We start from the raw sequence: 16,594 nt of genomic DNA on the forward strand, positions 1-16,594 counted from the left end.
GTAGATCAAAAATGTTGCCACTGCTATAACTTCTATAAGCTATACTACTGTTTACAGAACATTCTTGAACTCTACTGAGAAAGTGACATACTTATGTGGCATTTATGTGCGTTCTCGTACGAATCCTACATGTAGTGAAGAAATTTTCAGGTCGAACTTTCGCCATCAACAGAACAAATTAAGTGAGTTCTGAATCCAAATTTAGGATCGGCACAGCTCAAATATATGTATAATAGCAATCAGAAGATCTTTGGAGAGAAAAAAAAAATTGGAAAAAAAATTCGAAATTGAGGGAAGAAGGTAGTCGATAGTCGTGTATAGTGATGATTACGTAACCCTATCTAAGAAAGGTGTCCCGAATACAGCCACAGTCAGACTAGGTATAAACCCGATGAAGTCTAGATGTGGCGGATTCAACCCACTTATATGCATAAGTCGACACCACCCGCTCCTACAACGCCGTCCGGGCTTCGCTAGTCCGCCAATGAGCGGGGTGCCGTTCATGCGGCTTACGCGATAGACCGAGTTCGCATCTCTTACCACAGAAATAAAAATTTGAAATAATTTCTTTGACGAGGGGCGCAGTATGCAGGAATTAAAAAAGATTGAGAACGAAGTCTTAGACGAGTGGCGTGTGATGGTATATGCAGGACGTAACCGGCTAAGCTGGCAAAACTGCACCATCAACTCGAAAACCTCAACACTTCACGTTTGATTCATCATAAACGTTATCGACAAATGTGCTATCTCAATTCAGAATCGGTATTTTTCTTAAGTTATCGTGGACCTATCATCAGAGTGACGTTTGGATCGATAAGTGAACCTGTAATCATTCAGTAGACTACCGCAGATTTTATAGAGAGCCTGTCTGTATTGATTCCAATATAAATAAGCGAGTGTGGACAAATTTGCAAGTTGTCGATTAAAAGAATTGTGAATGTCTATCGACTGTATAATGAACCAGTTGGTGAAAGAGATACTCTTTTGGGTGAGCCATTAAGAAAGTCCTTTCGGTTGTGGTTTACGGTGCAGCTAACCTGTCAACGCTAATTTGTGTCAAGCGAATGTGGGCGTAAATACGAGTTGGCAAAACGAAGACAAAGTGAGCCATCAAGTTAAACAATTCTGGTAGACAGGATAGTGGACCTGTTGATGATAATGAATTTGATATGACTGGATATGATTAGTCAAAAGTTCCGGCTAACCCGTCCGTGCCAATTGTTCCGGCTGTTGTGGGCGTTGCTCCCCACGTTGGGGGGGGGTACACACGTCAGGGCGCATGATTACCCAGCGCTGACTCACAGCGGCTCCCCGCGCCCAGAGGGCTTCTCCACCCCGCAACGGCCATCGTCAATCACAATGGGCGCCATTGGATGTCATAAAAGAAGTCAATTACACAATAGCCCAATTCCACTAAAGTCACAGTACTGCAATACTCTGATACAATTGTCATCATCTTCAGTAGACTTCTCTCCGTGTCCTTCCTTTCCTCGCTGTGTCCTGCCGGCGCCAGATAGCGCGCGGGCGTTCACGTCGCATTATGCCGATATAAAAAGTCGCCACTCCGCTACCAACAATACACTAACGCCGCCGCTGTCACCACCACTGCCATGACCCTGCGCTACAGAGTCGAGTACTCGCTCAAGCAGCACCGGCGCGACTACTTCATTGAGTTCATCAAAGGCCTCCTCGCCGTCCCCTTCGTCCTCAACGGCGACATCAACCAGTTCGCCAACAGCGGGCGCGAGTTTTTGGATCCCGAGTTCTACTCCGACGTCAAGCGGTTTGAGGACGGCATCTCCCACGAGTGTTTCCGCAAGTTTTCCGACGTGTTTGGCGACATCGAGCGCCTCGTCGACAACACGATTCTCGTCGACGCCAACAACGACCGCTACGGCACCCACACCCAGCTGCGCTTGCGCAAGTTGGTGCCGCTGATCGGGCGCTTCCACACGCGGTTGCCCCTCGTCGACGCCTTCCGCATCGAGGACGAGCGCCGCGGCATCAGCCGCCGCCGCCTCGTGGCGCCGCTGTTCAACGACGTGCGCATGATCCTTAACACCGCCCAGATCTTGGGCCTAGTGCAAAACTACCACGACGATAACCCCCAGCAGCTTAAGCTCTTGACGTTTGACGGGGATGTAACGTTATATGAAGATGGTCAAAACCTCGAGCCGGATTCGCCCGTGGTGCTGCGGCTTGTCGAGCTATTGCGGCGCGACTTCTTTATCGCCGTAGTTACTGCCGCCGGCTATCCGGGACAGCAGGGCGCTACCAACTACTATAAGCGGCTTAAAGGTTTAGTCGATACCATCAACGGGCCCGATAGTGCTTTGACGGAGGCGCAAAAGCGCAATTTGTTGATTGTCGGCGCCGAGCTGAATTACTTATTCCGGTTTAACCCCGAGATGCGCGGCTTCCAGTACATCGAGCTGGCCGACTGGTTCTTGCCAGCGATGAAGCTGTGGGACAAGAAGAAATTGGACGAGATCATGGACATTTCCGAACAACACTTGATCCACTTACAGGAGAAGTTTGGACTTAAGGATAACACCACCATCATCCGCAAGGCGCGCTCGGTGGGGATCATCCCTAACCCCGGCTACCTGATCCTCCGCGAACAGCTTGAAGAGATGGTATTACTGTGCTCTTTCATCCTCTCAAACATCGATATGGGTCCGTCGGGTAAAGCGCTCCCCGTAGGCGGCTACACTCAAGACGATAACATCGAAACGCACGAAATCAGGGTGTGCGCCTTTAACGGCGGCTCCGACGTGTGGGTGGACATCGGCGACAAGCTGTTGGGCGTCGAGGCGCTCCAGCGCTACTTGTGCCAGGACGAGCTGCTTCAGCACTTGTGTCCCATCACCAAGGCCGAGCTGCTCCACATCGGCGACCAGTTCGCTCTGGTGGGGCTGAACGATTTCAAAGCGAGACTCTCGGCGTGCACGGCGTGGATCGCCCTGCCCCGGGAGACGGTGGGGTGCTTGGACGACTTGCTCTCGGAACTCGATCGTCGTGCAGAGTTGAAAAAGAAGAAGGAGGCGGAGGCGAGTGATCAATAAGCCAGAAAACGAAACGCTGATGACAAAAACTCAATATCAACGAATAAAATTTCATGAACGCGTAATCAGCAGGCTGACGAGATGTAGTTGGCCCAAATAAATGATAAATGATGATAATTGAAGTTGAACATTTTAAGAGTTGATCTCAATGAACGATGTGAAGACTAACAAACCCAAATAATACAATTTGCGTGATAGAAATTCAAGATATACTTGCAGTCAGAGGCAAACTTATGACACTAAGTCAATTTTCGAAATAGAGAATGTGGAAAACTCCACAGCTGAGCGATTGTCAAGGTCAAGCGCTAACCAATGCTGGTGTATGGTAAATGCACTGTATAGAAGGTCACTGAGCGACGTAAACTTTCTACTCTAGAAGCAGCAAAATACCAGTAGTCGCCGAATGATGGCTACCACCAATTGCTAAAGTAACCGTTAATTGGACGAGCCGACTACCTGTACGTAGTCTCAATCCCACTTCCATCAACTTGATAACCATCAATTGGTTCTAGCAACAACGAGCCGACTACCTGGACATAGGCTAACACCTTCCAGTAACAGCACTCCCATGACCAGCAAGTACCACCAGTCCATCGTAAAGCTACTGATTGGTTCTACAACGCTTACACCTGATACCACCGAAAACTTCTACTATGGCTACCAGTCGTCTACGCTAAATTCATAACTGCTGTCAAATTCCGTAATGTCCGACGATTATTTCCCTGTTCCCGCCACACCCATGTTTACCTATTTTCCAGGTGCGCTCCCACTACCGGGCGATGAAGGTCGAGTTCGTCGACTACCACGCGGTGGCGACGTGGTCGTGGGACCTTGGCGACGCCCTGGCGGCAGGCGGCGACGATCTCTGTGGCATCTGTCGGGTGCTGTTCAACGGCACCTGTCCCGATTGCAAATACCCCGGCACCGAGTGTCCCGTCGTCATCGGGGCGCTGTGTCCTCACAACTTCCACATGCACTGTATCCTCAGATGGCTCGAACAGGAGTCGAGCCGTGGTCTCTGTCCCATGTGTCGCCAGATCTTTACTTACTCGACGGAGATGTTGGGCGATTTACCGGAACTTACGAAGCTTATTGAAGACCACGCCGCGATGAGAGCGAGGGGACCCGATGATGATGGCTTTGAACAATTGGAAGCCACAGGGTAAAACAAGGAAGCGAACTTGGATCCAATGAGACTGGATGTTAGCCCGGTGGATGATGTCAGTGATGGCTGAGATATACGAGACGGGATGGTGGCCTTACTGATTGAAATGATGGTATCTTCCTCAATGTTGAAGAGTCAGCTATATGCCTTTCTTTCAGAGAGTATTCTGAGAGTATTCTGAGAGTATTCTGAGAGTATTCTGCGTTCCGTTAAACGGTTTAATAAGTAGCAAATAAATACCTTCATGGATATAGAAATGAAACGATGTCAAATGGGTTGAGCTTGGACATCTAAACAGTAATTGAGGCTATGGTCACAACTCAATGGAAGCTGGTTTGATCAACCGTCCGTGGATTGTGTTCTTCGCACGTATTTTTCCACTACCGTGAGGAATCGAACCCCAGCGAATATTACAAGATTTCACCTAACTGAATCTAGAAGGGATCGTATGGCTTGATTTTACGCCAGATCAAGTTCGTAGATGGATTAAATCAGGTTTGGCAAACAGTAGAGAAGTCTAAATGGTGATTACGGGTAATCTCATCTGTCAACTATCTCCAATTCTCTGAAAAATGTCAAATTTGAAAAAATGTCAAATTTGAAAAAATGTCAAATTTGAGAAAAATGTTCCAATAATATTAAATTAACATGCCGACAACCAGTTTACGTCCTTAAATAACTGATAATAAATGGTTTCTAAAATAAATTGATTGAGTTCTTCTCCGATGGACTTCGCGTAACGATGCAAGGCGGTGATGCGAGACGTGAGAGATTTACCATTCCCCATTGTAGCCGACCGCCGATCCCACACCATCTCCACAAGGAGCTAGCCCACTACCAGAAAACGTTTTGAGCTCATCTAATTTAAAGCGCACACGAGACTAACACAAAAGTAACACAAAACTAACCCTTCCTCCAAAATATAGTGCAAGTTCAAACAATCAATTCGTTTCGAGTCAGCTTGTCACATCTGTGGTTTCATATCCTTGGCATTTGCTATTCCACATATAATAGAGACGTGTCGCGCCGCACTACGCTCCAAGCGACATATGTTGTTGTTGGTGAGAAGTCCGTGGCGGCTAGCGGCGGCCCACGCTCGTTTACCGATAAACCAATGGCGAAGCCTTACTACTACCATCCCCAGGTTTCAAACGCTCCCCCTGCTGACCGAGAAAGTCGCCTCTACCGTGGTTAATGAACCCCCCAAGTTGACACCCGAACAAGTCAATCCCAAGCTCCACGTGGCCTCGGACCCTAAACGAGCGGCACAAGTGTCTCTAGCCCGGTCAAAATTCACTGCCGAAGAGCTTGAAGCACTGAGATTAGCCCGGTTAGCCCGCCTTGGCTGGGTGGGCAAATTACCCGAAAAATGGATCCCCTACGCCGAGTTAATGCGCCTTGAGAAACCCGTGGGCACTCTATTATTGCTTTTACCCTGCTACTGGGGGATCACCATGGCGGCTTATTCGATCGCCGCCCCGTTTATGGTGGCGTTTAAAGCGATTACCTTGTTTCTGATTGGCGCGTTAATCATGAGGGGCGCGGGGTGTACCATCAACGATATCTGGGACCGGGAATTGGATAACCAGGTGCTGAGAACCCTCGAAAGACCTATCGCTCTGGGGCGAGTGCTGGTACCGCAGGCGACGGCGTGGATGGTAGCGCAGGGTCTCGCAGGATTAGTGGTGCTTTTAGCGTTACCGCCGGCGTGCTTTTGGGTCGGGTGCTGGCTGCTTCCGTTTATCGCCGCCTACCCCTTATTTAAGCGTTTCACATACTACCCGCAGTATATGCTTCTGATTTGTTTTTCCTGGGGGATTCTTATGGGCTACCCCGCCGTGGGAGCTCCCATCGACTGGGCCGTGGTTTTACCGATGTTTGCCGCCAACTGGATCTGGTGTGTCGTCTACGATACCGTGTATGCTCACCAGGATAAGAAGTTCGATATCCACGCCGGAATTAAGCTGACGGCGTTAGCGTGGGGCGACCGCACTAAACCCATACTTAACGGGTTAACTACGGCTCAAGTAGGGCTCTATACGCTTTCCGGGTTCATGAACTCAATGGGACCTGGTTTTTATGCTGGTGCCGCTTGGGGGTTTTACCGTATTTATACTATGATTAAGAAAGTCGATTTAGACGATGAAGCCAGTTGCTGGAAAGGGTTCACGGGGAATATCAAAACGGGGATTATCTTTTGGTTGGGGATTGTTGTGGATTACTTGTTGCTTCTCGCTGGCGTCTTATAAACATTTGAGGAAAACAATTAGACATTATCTGAGATCCCCTCCAATCTGATTATAAACGAATAATGGGAGATTAAAAGAATGACATGAAACGTACTGAAAAAAGGTACGATTAATAAATTTAATAAAAAAGAGTTATTTGAAGGAGAATGATATGACCACTATAATTAAAGTTGGCTAATAATGAGTAGTGTAGACTACTCGATTTAGTGATAGGAAACATCACTTGAAACCAATCTCGAAACACCACCTGAAACAAACCTTGAAACATCACCTGAAACAAACCTCGAAACATTGATCACGAGAGTTTCGTTTAGTCTCAGCTAAGACTCAGTAGATATCTGACTACTCACTGGCAGATCAATTGACGACCAATTGGTTCTCCCAAATGAAACCTTTGTCTACTACATGAGACATTGACTCTGAAACTTAACACGAAACGCATTTACAATATCACAATCATTATCGTGGATTGTTCAATCTAGGAATCCACTAACTTCGTCGTCTCCGGTTGTCCGAATTCGGTGAGTGAAATTTTTCAGGCAATTTCGGCCCGGTACCGGAGTTTTTCACTTTCGTGCGAATTGCGGAGTTTGGGTTGCGACAATTTGCGGAGTTTGCAGTTGCGATGATTTTTTTCGCAGTCTCCGGTTATCCGAAGAGTAGTGTGAGCCATGACCTTCCGCCCACCCGAAGCAACCGTTGCCAACCCCCCCCACACAAATTTCACACCCCCATCATTGGCCACACATGTACCAGCCAATGTGGTCCGTTTCGGCGATTGCCTCCGTAGTCATCATAACATTGTCAAAAATTTAGTGCGTTGCTTAGTCACCAAATTCTGCTACACTGACGGACTGACTAATCCTCTTCGTATTCAGGGTCCAATGACTAACAGGGCTCACGCCACCAAGTGACCAAAAAAAGAACTCGCTGACTTAGTTTTTGAAACATGACATGAAACTACGTTTCAAATCAATGTCATTTACTCTTTTGATTCTTTCGGTAGTAGTTGTCCGGCTATAATTCGACTTCGGCTGAGTTATCAACATGACTCACGGTGACTTGTGGGGTGCGCGCTGGGTACCGTTTCGGCAGGCTATATATGACGCACGGTGGCGTCATTCGTATTGTTTGCGTGAGTCGCCCCCTATGAGTCGCCGCCTCACCCTGACCACGAGCCATGGTTCCCGAATCAAACCACAATCACCTAAAATGACACTACGTTTGAAACATACCCCTTTAGAAAGTGTTTCAGAGAAAGTTTCATCAATTTCATAATTACAATTTGTAACTTGTGCCCCTAATTGACTTATATCCTCGGCTTAAACACCAGCGTCATGACTCTTGTTATGGCTGCGGTGACTAAAACGTCAACGTTATACACAATTTTTTTCACAGGCACGCAGGCCGCGGCAGAAAACCTCCGCTGGTCCTGATCTATCGGTCACGGTAATCGAACAAATCAGAAGCGGCCTCGGCGATGCGGGAGTACTGCAGGCAGTCACCAACAATCAAGCGGACATTATCTCCCAAAACTGCTTCAAATCACTCTAAACAAGACTAAACAAGGCTCCTAGACTGATCTAGAAGGAGTAGAAATAATTGTTAATTACTAGCTTATCCAGTTTCTTCCCCTCGGCAATATCCGTTGACTCCGGGAACGGTAGCAAATCCCGGAGGTTTACCCCGGGCATTTCTCTTTGCTTGCGCACGCGCGTGGAATGATGATTTTTTTATTTTTCCTCGGATGACTCAATGGACCACCGGAACCTGGGGTTGCGACTCACATCCCTTACGTCACCCCCACACCAGGTATAAATATGTGCCATCTCCCAAGCTAAAATCATCCTCCAACAAGAGTTCACACAACCTCAAACACCACTTGAAACAACAATGACTCCCATCAGACTTTCTTCGTACGCCAAGGTCGCCGCCAGATGCTGGGTCCCCGTCAAGCCCACCACCGTCACCAGACCCGTGATCAGACAGTTCTCCAACCAGAGAGCCGTTTTCGCTTCTGAAGGCCACGTCGTCTGCAACGACAACATCTACCACGCCGCCGCCACTGAACACGACGACGCCCCCTTTGAACCCACGGTGTCGTCGGAAGAAGACATCCACACCGCCGGCCCCGTCAACAAGGCCTAAATTTTGAAACAATATCAAAGTTTTACGACTGACGATTGCATGGCTCGCGTGCGGGCGCTATTACTTCACTTCTTATTTATCTTAGCATTTTCAATAAACTAACAGATTACAAACAACATTGAGTAGATTGATTGTTTCATGATTGGTTTCAGTTTCCACTTTGACTGAATTCAAATGACTTTCAGGTGTTTGTCATCACGCGAACCACTATATATTTTCCATTGTAGTTTGATGGTGTGCTTCAGATTCATTTGAAACTGAAATTTTGATACTCGAAAAACTTTATTTTCACAGTGAGACAAGCTTGAGACTGTGAGCTGATTATTGCTCCATCTTTTGGTTCAATTTCATTGGCTTTAACTCACAGTATCGTATGATTGTTTCTCAAACTCATTGGTTAAGCTCACGTTTGATTCTATCCTCACAACAACTACCATTACAGTCAAAACTTAGAGCAAATTTCAGTCATATTTCATATTAAAATTTTACTTTTCATTTACCTTAATTTAGTTCGTAAGACCCGAACCTTAATTGGACTCTCCCTATAACCTCCGGGACGAGAAAATTATCGGAAGCCAGCCATTGTTGGGTGGAACTTAACCACCCGGTAATCCCTTTCGGTGGTTATCGTCCTTTTAGTCTTCTCGGCGTCGACCGTGTCGGCCCACTCCGAGATGAGTCGAATAATGACTCAACGGAGGTTAACCCCCGCTCCGATAACAAATGCCTCTACAATAGCCTACGATAAGCTGAGGAAGCCGTGGCGGACAATCACCTCCGCCAACTCCTAAATCCGTAATCGTCATCATTAAAGCTATTCCCAGTCGTCATCATCCTCGTTTGAAGTGTCGGGGGTCTGCTTTTCCAGCAGTAAAACCGACTTCTTTTCCTCAGTTTTCGTAGCGCTTTCTCCAGCGTTATCGTCATCATCATCACTCCAGGTAAAGTCTTCGTCGTCGTCGTCGTCACCAGTCAGTTTCAAGTCTCCCTTAAGCGCTTGGCGCTTCTTTTCGTTCTCTTCCAATTGAGCGAAATGGTAATAGTAGCGCGTCCAGAACGTCTTATAGTTGACGGTAGCCAGCACCAGCAGCATCGTGTGCTGTAACGCCGGGTACTTAGCGAGTAATCCGGTGATATCCTCCGTCTTCCCCTCGACATCAACTTTATTGGTAGCTTCTTCATCTTCAATGGGGTTAGTGTACAATTTAGTATCGGTGTGAAGTTTATACAACTCCTGTTCGTATCTCAGGGTTCCGTAGTGTTTCATAAAGTTAGGTGTATCTTCTTCCCTTGAAAATAACGTCTCTTTCGTGGTAGTTTCGTCCTGTTCTGGCTCCACGGTAACCACTTTCAGTAAAAACAGTGTGAACAGCAGCACGTAGCCCATGGCGGCATTTTCAATCTTTTCCAACTGGGAATCAACGGCGTCAAGCCCCTTATTCAAATTCTCCTTCGCCTGAGTGATGGGAAGCTCAGAAAGCTTCTTTTCAAGCTCTTTCACTTGGTCCAGTTCCCGCGCCAGTTTTAACTGTTCTGTCAACTGCACCCGTCGCTTTTCAATCTCCTCAGTAAGCTGAGCCCTCGGGCCTTCTAACAGCTCGCCCAATTGCTTGGTTTTGGCGTCCATTTGGTAGCTGGTCCATAACGCCGCCAACCGCTGTTCCACCGCGGTATACCCTTTATCGATCTCGTCTTCCAATTGGTGGATGGCTTCCTCGGTGTGCTTATTGGTTTCCAGCTCCACTTTAGGGGATGACGGCTCAGGCGTGGCCACCACGGGCTCGATAAACTCCATGGTTATGGGTAAGGGTGTTGGAAGGGTGTGTCGTGATCAATTTGGGTCCCTCCCGTCAGTGCGACCTAGTGCCGACACTCCCGACACGCGGAAGCCGCGGGAGCCATCGGGAATGACTCAGTCGCATATATACGACCATTCACCATTGACTCACTGACTGCCTCCCTAATATGAGAGTATACCTCCCGTACCGGCAGTGTCTTGTGAGGATCAAACAGGGGACATTCAAACCCCTGTTTCAAGCGCCACCGATCTACTCAAACCCGATAACTCTCGAAATTGATGAAGTTAACGGCACGACTACCGCGCCGTCGTCGCTCGCCGTTACCGGACCAGAAAAGATGCTGTTGCTCCAAATAATCGGCGGCAAATACTTATCGCTGCCACCCCAGCTGAGAGTGTACCCAAACAACTCGCTCAGCCACATTCTGCTCCTCAATTTCCTGGATCTGCTGGGGCTCGACCTGGTCCACGTTTCCGCCCGTTACGAGAGCTACTCTTACAAGGGGGTGTTGGAAATGGCTGACGACGTCAATTGCGTGCGTAACTATATTGTGGGAGCCAATAATTACAATTCTAACTTGGGGAACATCGACGACAAGTATGTCGACCAATTAATTGAATTATTCAATTTGAGGCACTTACAGGCGAAATGGATCAATTCCTTAAGTAATGGCCAGATGAGACGAGCAAGAATCGCTAAGGCGTTGATTACTAAACCGCGTCTACTTGTCATTGACGACCCTTTCTTAGGTTTAGATCCTACCGCTACCAAACGCGTTCTGGACCTGTTGGCTCAAGTGGGCCACCAATTGAACATCAGTATGGTGTTGGGACTCAGAACTCACGATGCCGTCCCCGAATGGATTGAGAAAGTCGCCTATATCGACTCTGAAGGGTTAAAAGAAGGCCACGTGGAAACAGTATTAACTGAGGTGGAACCGCCTAAACGCCAACCGATGGACGAAATTCTGGCCTCCCAAATCCCCGCTGACGGAGCCCACATCTCGTTTAACAATGCTCTGGTGGTATACCGTGGTTTACCAGTCCTCAAAGATTTCAATTGGAATATCCCTAAGGGAACTAAATGGAGAATCTTAGGCGATAACGGCACGGGGAAAACCACGATCCTCTCCCTCATCACTGCTGACCACCCACAACTGTGGCGGCTGGTGCTTTCCATCGACGGCCAGCTCCGCAAAACAGGCCAGGGGATTAACGTGTTCAGCGTCAACAATAAGATCGGGATTCTGCTGCCGGAAATCCACGCCGTGGTCCCTCGCCATCTGAAGACAATGCGGGAGATTATCCGCAATGGCTTGGTGCCCAATATCGGCAATCTGAACTTTGCCTTCTCCGGTGATAAGTATGAGTATTCGGAGTGGCTGAAACTGATCTTAGACAGGTTTGCTGACCGCCTACAAAAAGTGGGTCACCGTACGTTTAACGATTTACTGATTACCGACCAGAAATTGTGTCTTTTCTTGAGGGCGATCGTCAAACAACCGGAGATCCTAATCTTGGACGAGGCGTTCCTGTGTATGGACGACGACGTGGTGATGCAAAAATGCCACGATATCGTCGCTAACGACATGCCGAACACCACCGTGCTTTCCATTGGCCACCTCGACTGGGAATTGGCTCCCTATCAGTATATGGTCCATTTATTGGGTAACGACGCCAGAGAGTACAAGTTGTACCAATCAAAGCAATAACAGACGAATTGCTGACTCTGATTGTCCAGAGTATTATTTTGCTCTGCAAATCGATTAATTGTTTCCTTACAAGTGTCTCGCCTTGCTTTTGTGTCTATACGATGACTTGGAGATGCCATCAAACGCCAAAGCCCACTTGCTATTCTACCCTTACTCCGATACGACCATCAGACAATATAAAGATGTGACGAATTCCCATCAATTCTTCAAGTGCTCAAACCCTCATGAGATTCTTTACTTTACTCACTGCCGTGTCCTGGTCGTCGCTCGTTTGTGGTCTTCCCCTGGGTCCCGTCTCTAGTGGTGACCCTCAACTTAGTGGTGATACTCCCATTATCGACCGCGTCCACCCCCGTGACATTACCCTGTTCACCGATGTCCTCGCCCTCTACCGCCGCGACGGGATGCTGGACATGATCGTGTCGCTGTTGATCCCGCTTCTCGAACCTTTGCTCACTACCCTCACCCAATCTGGGGTGACGCCCGTGGTGCTTGACATGTCGATGGCCAACGCCGAGATGATGAATTTCGTCGCTGACGGGGTCATCTGGGCGTTGGAACACGATTTGATCGACTTCACCGACTTGTTTATCGCTTTACAACGGTCGGGTTTGATCATCGATACCCTCCATTTATCGGTGGAAAACCCCGCCGTCATCCAAGGCTTGATCAGAGTCGCCCTGGCCTACATGGCGTTGCTGACCTCCGATACTCAACCCACCGAGTTCACTGCGCCTCCCACCGGGGTCGCCTACTCCTCCGAAACTGCTACCACCGAATTGACTACCCGTGAAATTGATAGCTTGGTCAATTTGCTCGCTCGCGAATCGATCACGATGAACCAGGTGCTTGCGGCGGTGAGCAATTCCGGGTTAGCTCGCCAGTTCGTCACCCACCTCATGACGACGCCGGAATTGGCCGAGCCGGCGGCGGCGTTCGTCAAGCGGATCGTCGACCTGGGGGCGGTGTCGGTAACCGAGGTGGTGCAGGCGTTTATGCGGGCCAACATTGTCCCCGATTTGCTCCGCGAGATCATGGCCGACACTGCCCTTATCGCCCAGTTGGGCTCGACGGCGATGACGCTTATTTCCAGTGGCATGTCCCTGGTAGTGCAATTGGTCGCTAATCTCTTGCTGGGCCTTATGACTCAATAAAATGGTAATTATCTCGTGTCTACGCTAATGTAAGTTCTTCCCTAAATTATTGCAGTAAATGAAATTCCCTCAGGTACATGTGCTTATTACTGTGTAGCATGTACATGTCGCATGTACATGCGGTGGTGGTGTGAGCGGTGTGCGCCCCTCAGCTCAACTGCCTAATTGGTAAACCTATTGCGACCCCACCACCCTAAGTGGCCCAGCGGTTGGTACCCCAACGAGGAAGGTAAGCTTGTAACATATATAGACAGCTCTAATTCTCGGTAATGTCATCCTCATCATGCTCTCCTTGCTTACCCTTGCCTCGATCGCCTCGCTCGCCACCGCCGCCAACGTCAACGAGTTCAAGTCGTGGTTGACCACCGTCGACTCCGAGGTGTTTGTCACCGCCGAGGCGACCAAGATGGTGTCGTTCCTCTACGACTTGGGCATGCTCGAAGCCTCGGAAACCTCGGGTTACGCCCTGGTGTACTCGAAGGTGTACGAGTCGTTCTCGGGGGTGGTGCCGGTATCGGCCACCCAGGACATCGAGGACATGTACGCCTCGGCCACCGACGCCGCCACCGACGCCGCCACTGACGCTGCCACTGACGCTACTACGTTGCAATCGAAGTCGTCGGCGTCGGAAACTACCAAGCTGGCCGACCCGGAAGTGCCCGTGCAACTGGCCAACGGCGGCCACCGCGTCGCCGTCCCCGTGGCGTGCATGGCCGCTGCCGGCGTCGCCATGTTGTGATCTAGACATTCTGATTAATAAATGATTTTACTTGATTTTCCCGTAAAAAATGTTTTTCTTAAGTCTGAGACAGCGAAAATTAGATTCGTATAAGTAAAAGCAATTGTTCAAGATTACATAGAAGAATATCGTGTACTAGCCATCTAAGATGAGTATTTTATAATTTAGTGGACTGTTTTGTAGAATTATTTCTTTATATGAGCGAGACGGAGTGAACCACATACGCAAAAGACGTCAAGTCTTTAATAGCACTGACTTATCCTGAAAATGTTCAAGTAAGACTTGCTTAAGTTCAACTCAATTTATACGTGCCAACCCTTAGATCATGGAGTTCTATTGTTCTGCAGGTACTTTTGTCCCCCTTTGTTTGGGGCCCTATTTTTGACAACCAACCTCTGATTGTCGTTGGACACCCCAAACCAAAGAGTAAATTGCCAAATGATATGTATTCAATGTCAAGCCAAAAACACATTAAAACCTAATTACAATGAAGTCTTGTTCAAGCCTCATTTCCTTTGTGTGCCCGGATGTAGATCATCCGATGACTAAGGCATCAGCAACAGTCATGCAATCAGTTTACCAAGACTTTCTACGAGATTGTGCGGTTACAGTTGTTCCATTCATTCGTGTATTCACTTCATAGGCTCATTAGATCTTGGACTTCTTTTCGTCCTTGAACTGGTCTTCGGTGACACCGGCACCCATGGCACGGGTCGACGAGACACCACCCGACACCATCGTCAACAAGCCGTCGATGTAGTTGGCGCCCGACCACTTCTGGTGCAACAACACCTCGTTGCCGGCCTTGCGTTCCTCCAACTGGACGTTTTGGGCGTAGGCTCTCATGCCTTCCTTGGCGTAGTCGCGGGCAAAGTTGTCCACCGCCAACGCGGTGGTGTGCAAACCAGCCAAGGTGATGAATTGCCACACGTAGCCCAACTCGCCGAGACGCTTGATGTAGGTCTCCTGTTCGTGGGCGGGCATCGCCTTTTCCCAGTTGAACGAGGGCGACAAGTTGTAGGCCAACCACTGGTTGGGGATGGCCGACTTGACCATCTCGGCAAAGTCCTTGGCCTGTTGGTAGTCAGGGGTGGCCGATTCCATCCAGGTCAAGTCACAGTAGGGCGAGTAGGCGCGGGCTCTCATGGCGGCACATTCAACACCACCGCGGTATCTGTAGTAGCCTTCTCTGGCTCTGGACACTTCCCAGTTGAAGTAGATGTCCTTGCCGAGGATTTCGCGGGCGAGCTTGCGGGCTTCCTTGTTCGACACCATCGACAACGGGTTGACGACGTCGGTGAACTTCTTGATCAAGGCGTCCTTGTTTTGGTAGTTGCCGGCCTTGATTTCGTCAATGACGGCTTCGTGGAACAACTTGAGGCCGGCGGTCTTGGTCCATTCTTCTTCGATGCGGGCCAATTCGGGGCCGTAGATGCCCTTGGCTTCCGCCTCGGCCATCAACCCGGCCAACTCGGGAGAGTCGGGGTTGGTGGCACCGACGATGAAGTAGTGGTCGCGGTGGTCGATGGTCGAGGTCAACAAGGTGGCGGCCTCGGAGTCGGTTCTGGCGACACAGATCAAGTCGGAGCCCAAGATGTCGGCGGAGGCTCTGATGGCGACCAACCGGTTGATGTGTTCCTGGACGGGGACAAGCACCTTCCCGGCCATGTGCCCGCACTTCTTGGTCCCGGGAGCCTGGTCCTCAATGTGGATACCGGCGGCACCTCTTTCGACGAACAACTTCGTCAACTTGATGATGGCGGTGATACCGCCGTGACCGGTGTCGGCGTCGGCGATGATGGGGCGCAAAAAGTCGGTGTAGGGCAACTTCTTGCGTTCTTCAATCGGCAACGAGAGACGTTCTTCTCTTTGCTTGCGGTCGTGGAACAACTGGGCAAACCACAAGTGCTCGACCTTGTTGGGAACGGTGTCCATGGGGTAGTCGGCAAGATCGGGCGAGGGCTCGTTCAGGGTCGACGCCGTCGACGAACATTGCCACCCCGACACGTAGATCAGGTCCAAGTACTTGCCCATTTGCGCCACGTGGATGGGGTCCAAGGCGCCAAAGGTGAACGAGGCGGTCTTGTTCTTGTCGTGCTCTTCAAGCAACTTGTACAACTTCTTCGCCTGCTGCGACAGCGGGTAGTCGATCTTGAGCGACCCCCGCTTGCGGGCAATGTCTTCGGCGGTGTAGATCCGCTTCGTCTTGTGCCATCTCGGCTCGGCCCACCACTTCTTGATGTCGGCAACTTGTTGTTGGAAGGCCTGTTCTTCAGCGTCCACGTCGATCTTGGTGTAAGCCATGGTGGAGGGTTGGATTATGGTGGGGAAACTTTTTTTGGGGGGGGAATCGGGGTGCCTTTATAGTTTTTCGACTTCCCCGGAAAAAACCCGGCGGCGACCGCACGGGCCCCACCGAACCCCCTGGAGATTCCCGAAAGAACCCCGGGGAAAAATCAGCGGGAAATGGAAGCTAGGCGAATCTGATGACTAATATGGGCTTAATGATCATTTGCTAAGCGTGACCCAATGGAGTATAGCCCTTTTTACGGTGGTTTAGCGGG

General features: G+C 49.4%; 9 protein-coding genes across 9 annotated transcripts; 7 read left to right on the top strand and 2 right to left on the bottom strand. All coding sequences in view use genetic code 12, as the record gives it.

Annotated features, from left to right (window-relative positions):
• Positions 1–1,610: 1,610 nt before the first annotated feature.
• Positions 1,611–3,065, top strand: ISN1 (IMP 5'-nucleotidase; the record flags this gene model as incomplete). The annotated part of the gene is made up of 1 exon (XM_034154312.1): positions 1,611–3,065. The coding sequence occupies one exon, from the start codon at positions 1,611–1,613 to the stop codon at positions 3,063–3,065; it is 1,455 nt and encodes a 484-aa protein (XP_034013415.1).
• A 779-nt stretch (positions 3,066–3,844) lies between these two features.
• Positions 3,845–4,231, top strand: DIURU_001737 (anaphase promoting complex subunit 11; the record flags this gene model as incomplete). The annotated part of the gene is made up of 1 exon (XM_034154313.1): positions 3,845–4,231. The coding sequence occupies one exon, from the start codon at positions 3,845–3,847 to the stop codon at positions 4,229–4,231; it is 387 nt and encodes a 128-aa protein (XP_034013416.1).
• Positions 4,232–6,053: 1,822 nt separating this feature from the next.
• Positions 6,054–6,479, top strand: DIURU_001738 (4-hydroxybenzoate octaprenyltransferase; the record flags this gene model as incomplete). Its single annotated transcript, XM_034154314.1, has 1 exon — positions 6,054–6,479. One exon carries the CDS (start codon positions 6,054–6,056, stop codon positions 6,477–6,479), a length of 426 nt encoding a protein of 141 aa, XP_034013417.1.
• Positions 6,480–8,372: 1,893 nt separating this feature from the next.
• Positions 8,373–8,627, top strand: DIURU_001739 (uncharacterized protein; the record flags this gene model as incomplete). Its single annotated transcript, XM_034154315.1, has 1 exon — positions 8,373–8,627. One exon carries the CDS (start codon positions 8,373–8,375, stop codon positions 8,625–8,627), a length of 255 nt encoding a protein of 84 aa, XP_034013418.1.
• An 814-nt stretch (positions 8,628–9,441) lies between these two features.
• On the bottom strand, positions 9,442–10,422 carry DOS2 (Dos2p; the record flags this gene model as incomplete). Its single annotated transcript, XM_034154317.1, has 1 exon — positions 9,442–10,422. The coding sequence occupies one exon, from the start codon at positions 10,420–10,422 to the stop codon at positions 9,442–9,444; it is 981 nt and encodes a 326-aa protein (XP_034013419.1).
• Positions 10,423–10,940: 518 nt separating this feature from the next.
• Positions 10,941–12,137, top strand: MODF (Modfp; the record flags this gene model as incomplete). The annotated part of the gene is made up of 1 exon (XM_034154318.1): positions 10,941–12,137. The coding sequence occupies one exon, from the start codon at positions 10,941–10,943 to the stop codon at positions 12,135–12,137; it is 1,197 nt and encodes a 398-aa protein (XP_034013420.1).
• A 224-nt stretch (positions 12,138–12,361) lies between these two features.
• DIURU_001742 (uncharacterized protein) lies at positions 12,362–13,291 on the top strand (the record flags this gene model as incomplete). The annotated part of the gene is made up of 1 exon (XM_034154319.1): positions 12,362–13,291. One exon carries the CDS (start codon positions 12,362–12,364, stop codon positions 13,289–13,291), a length of 930 nt encoding a protein of 309 aa, XP_034013421.1.
• Positions 13,292–13,574: 283 nt separating this feature from the next.
• DIURU_001743 (uncharacterized protein) lies at positions 13,575–14,030 on the top strand (the record flags this gene model as incomplete). Its single annotated transcript, XM_034154320.1, has 1 exon — positions 13,575–14,030. The coding sequence occupies one exon, from the start codon at positions 13,575–13,577 to the stop codon at positions 14,028–14,030; it is 456 nt and encodes a 151-aa protein (XP_034013422.1).
• Positions 14,031–14,678: 648 nt separating this feature from the next.
• On the bottom strand, positions 14,679–16,334 carry ICL1 (isocitrate lyase 1; the record flags this gene model as incomplete). Its single annotated transcript, XM_034154321.1, has 1 exon — positions 14,679–16,334. One exon carries the CDS (start codon positions 16,332–16,334, stop codon positions 14,679–14,681), a length of 1,656 nt encoding a protein of 551 aa, XP_034013423.1.
• Between the last annotated feature and the right edge of the window lie 260 nt (positions 16,335–16,594).

The sequence above is a fragment of the Diutina rugosa genome, assembly GCF_008704595.1.
Source record: "Diutina rugosa strain CBS 613 chromosome Unknown scaffold40_size130624, whole genome shotgun sequence".
In the NCBI taxonomy this organism is placed as follows: domain Eukaryota; kingdom Fungi; phylum Ascomycota; class Pichiomycetes; order Serinales; family Debaryomycetaceae; genus Diutina; species Diutina rugosa.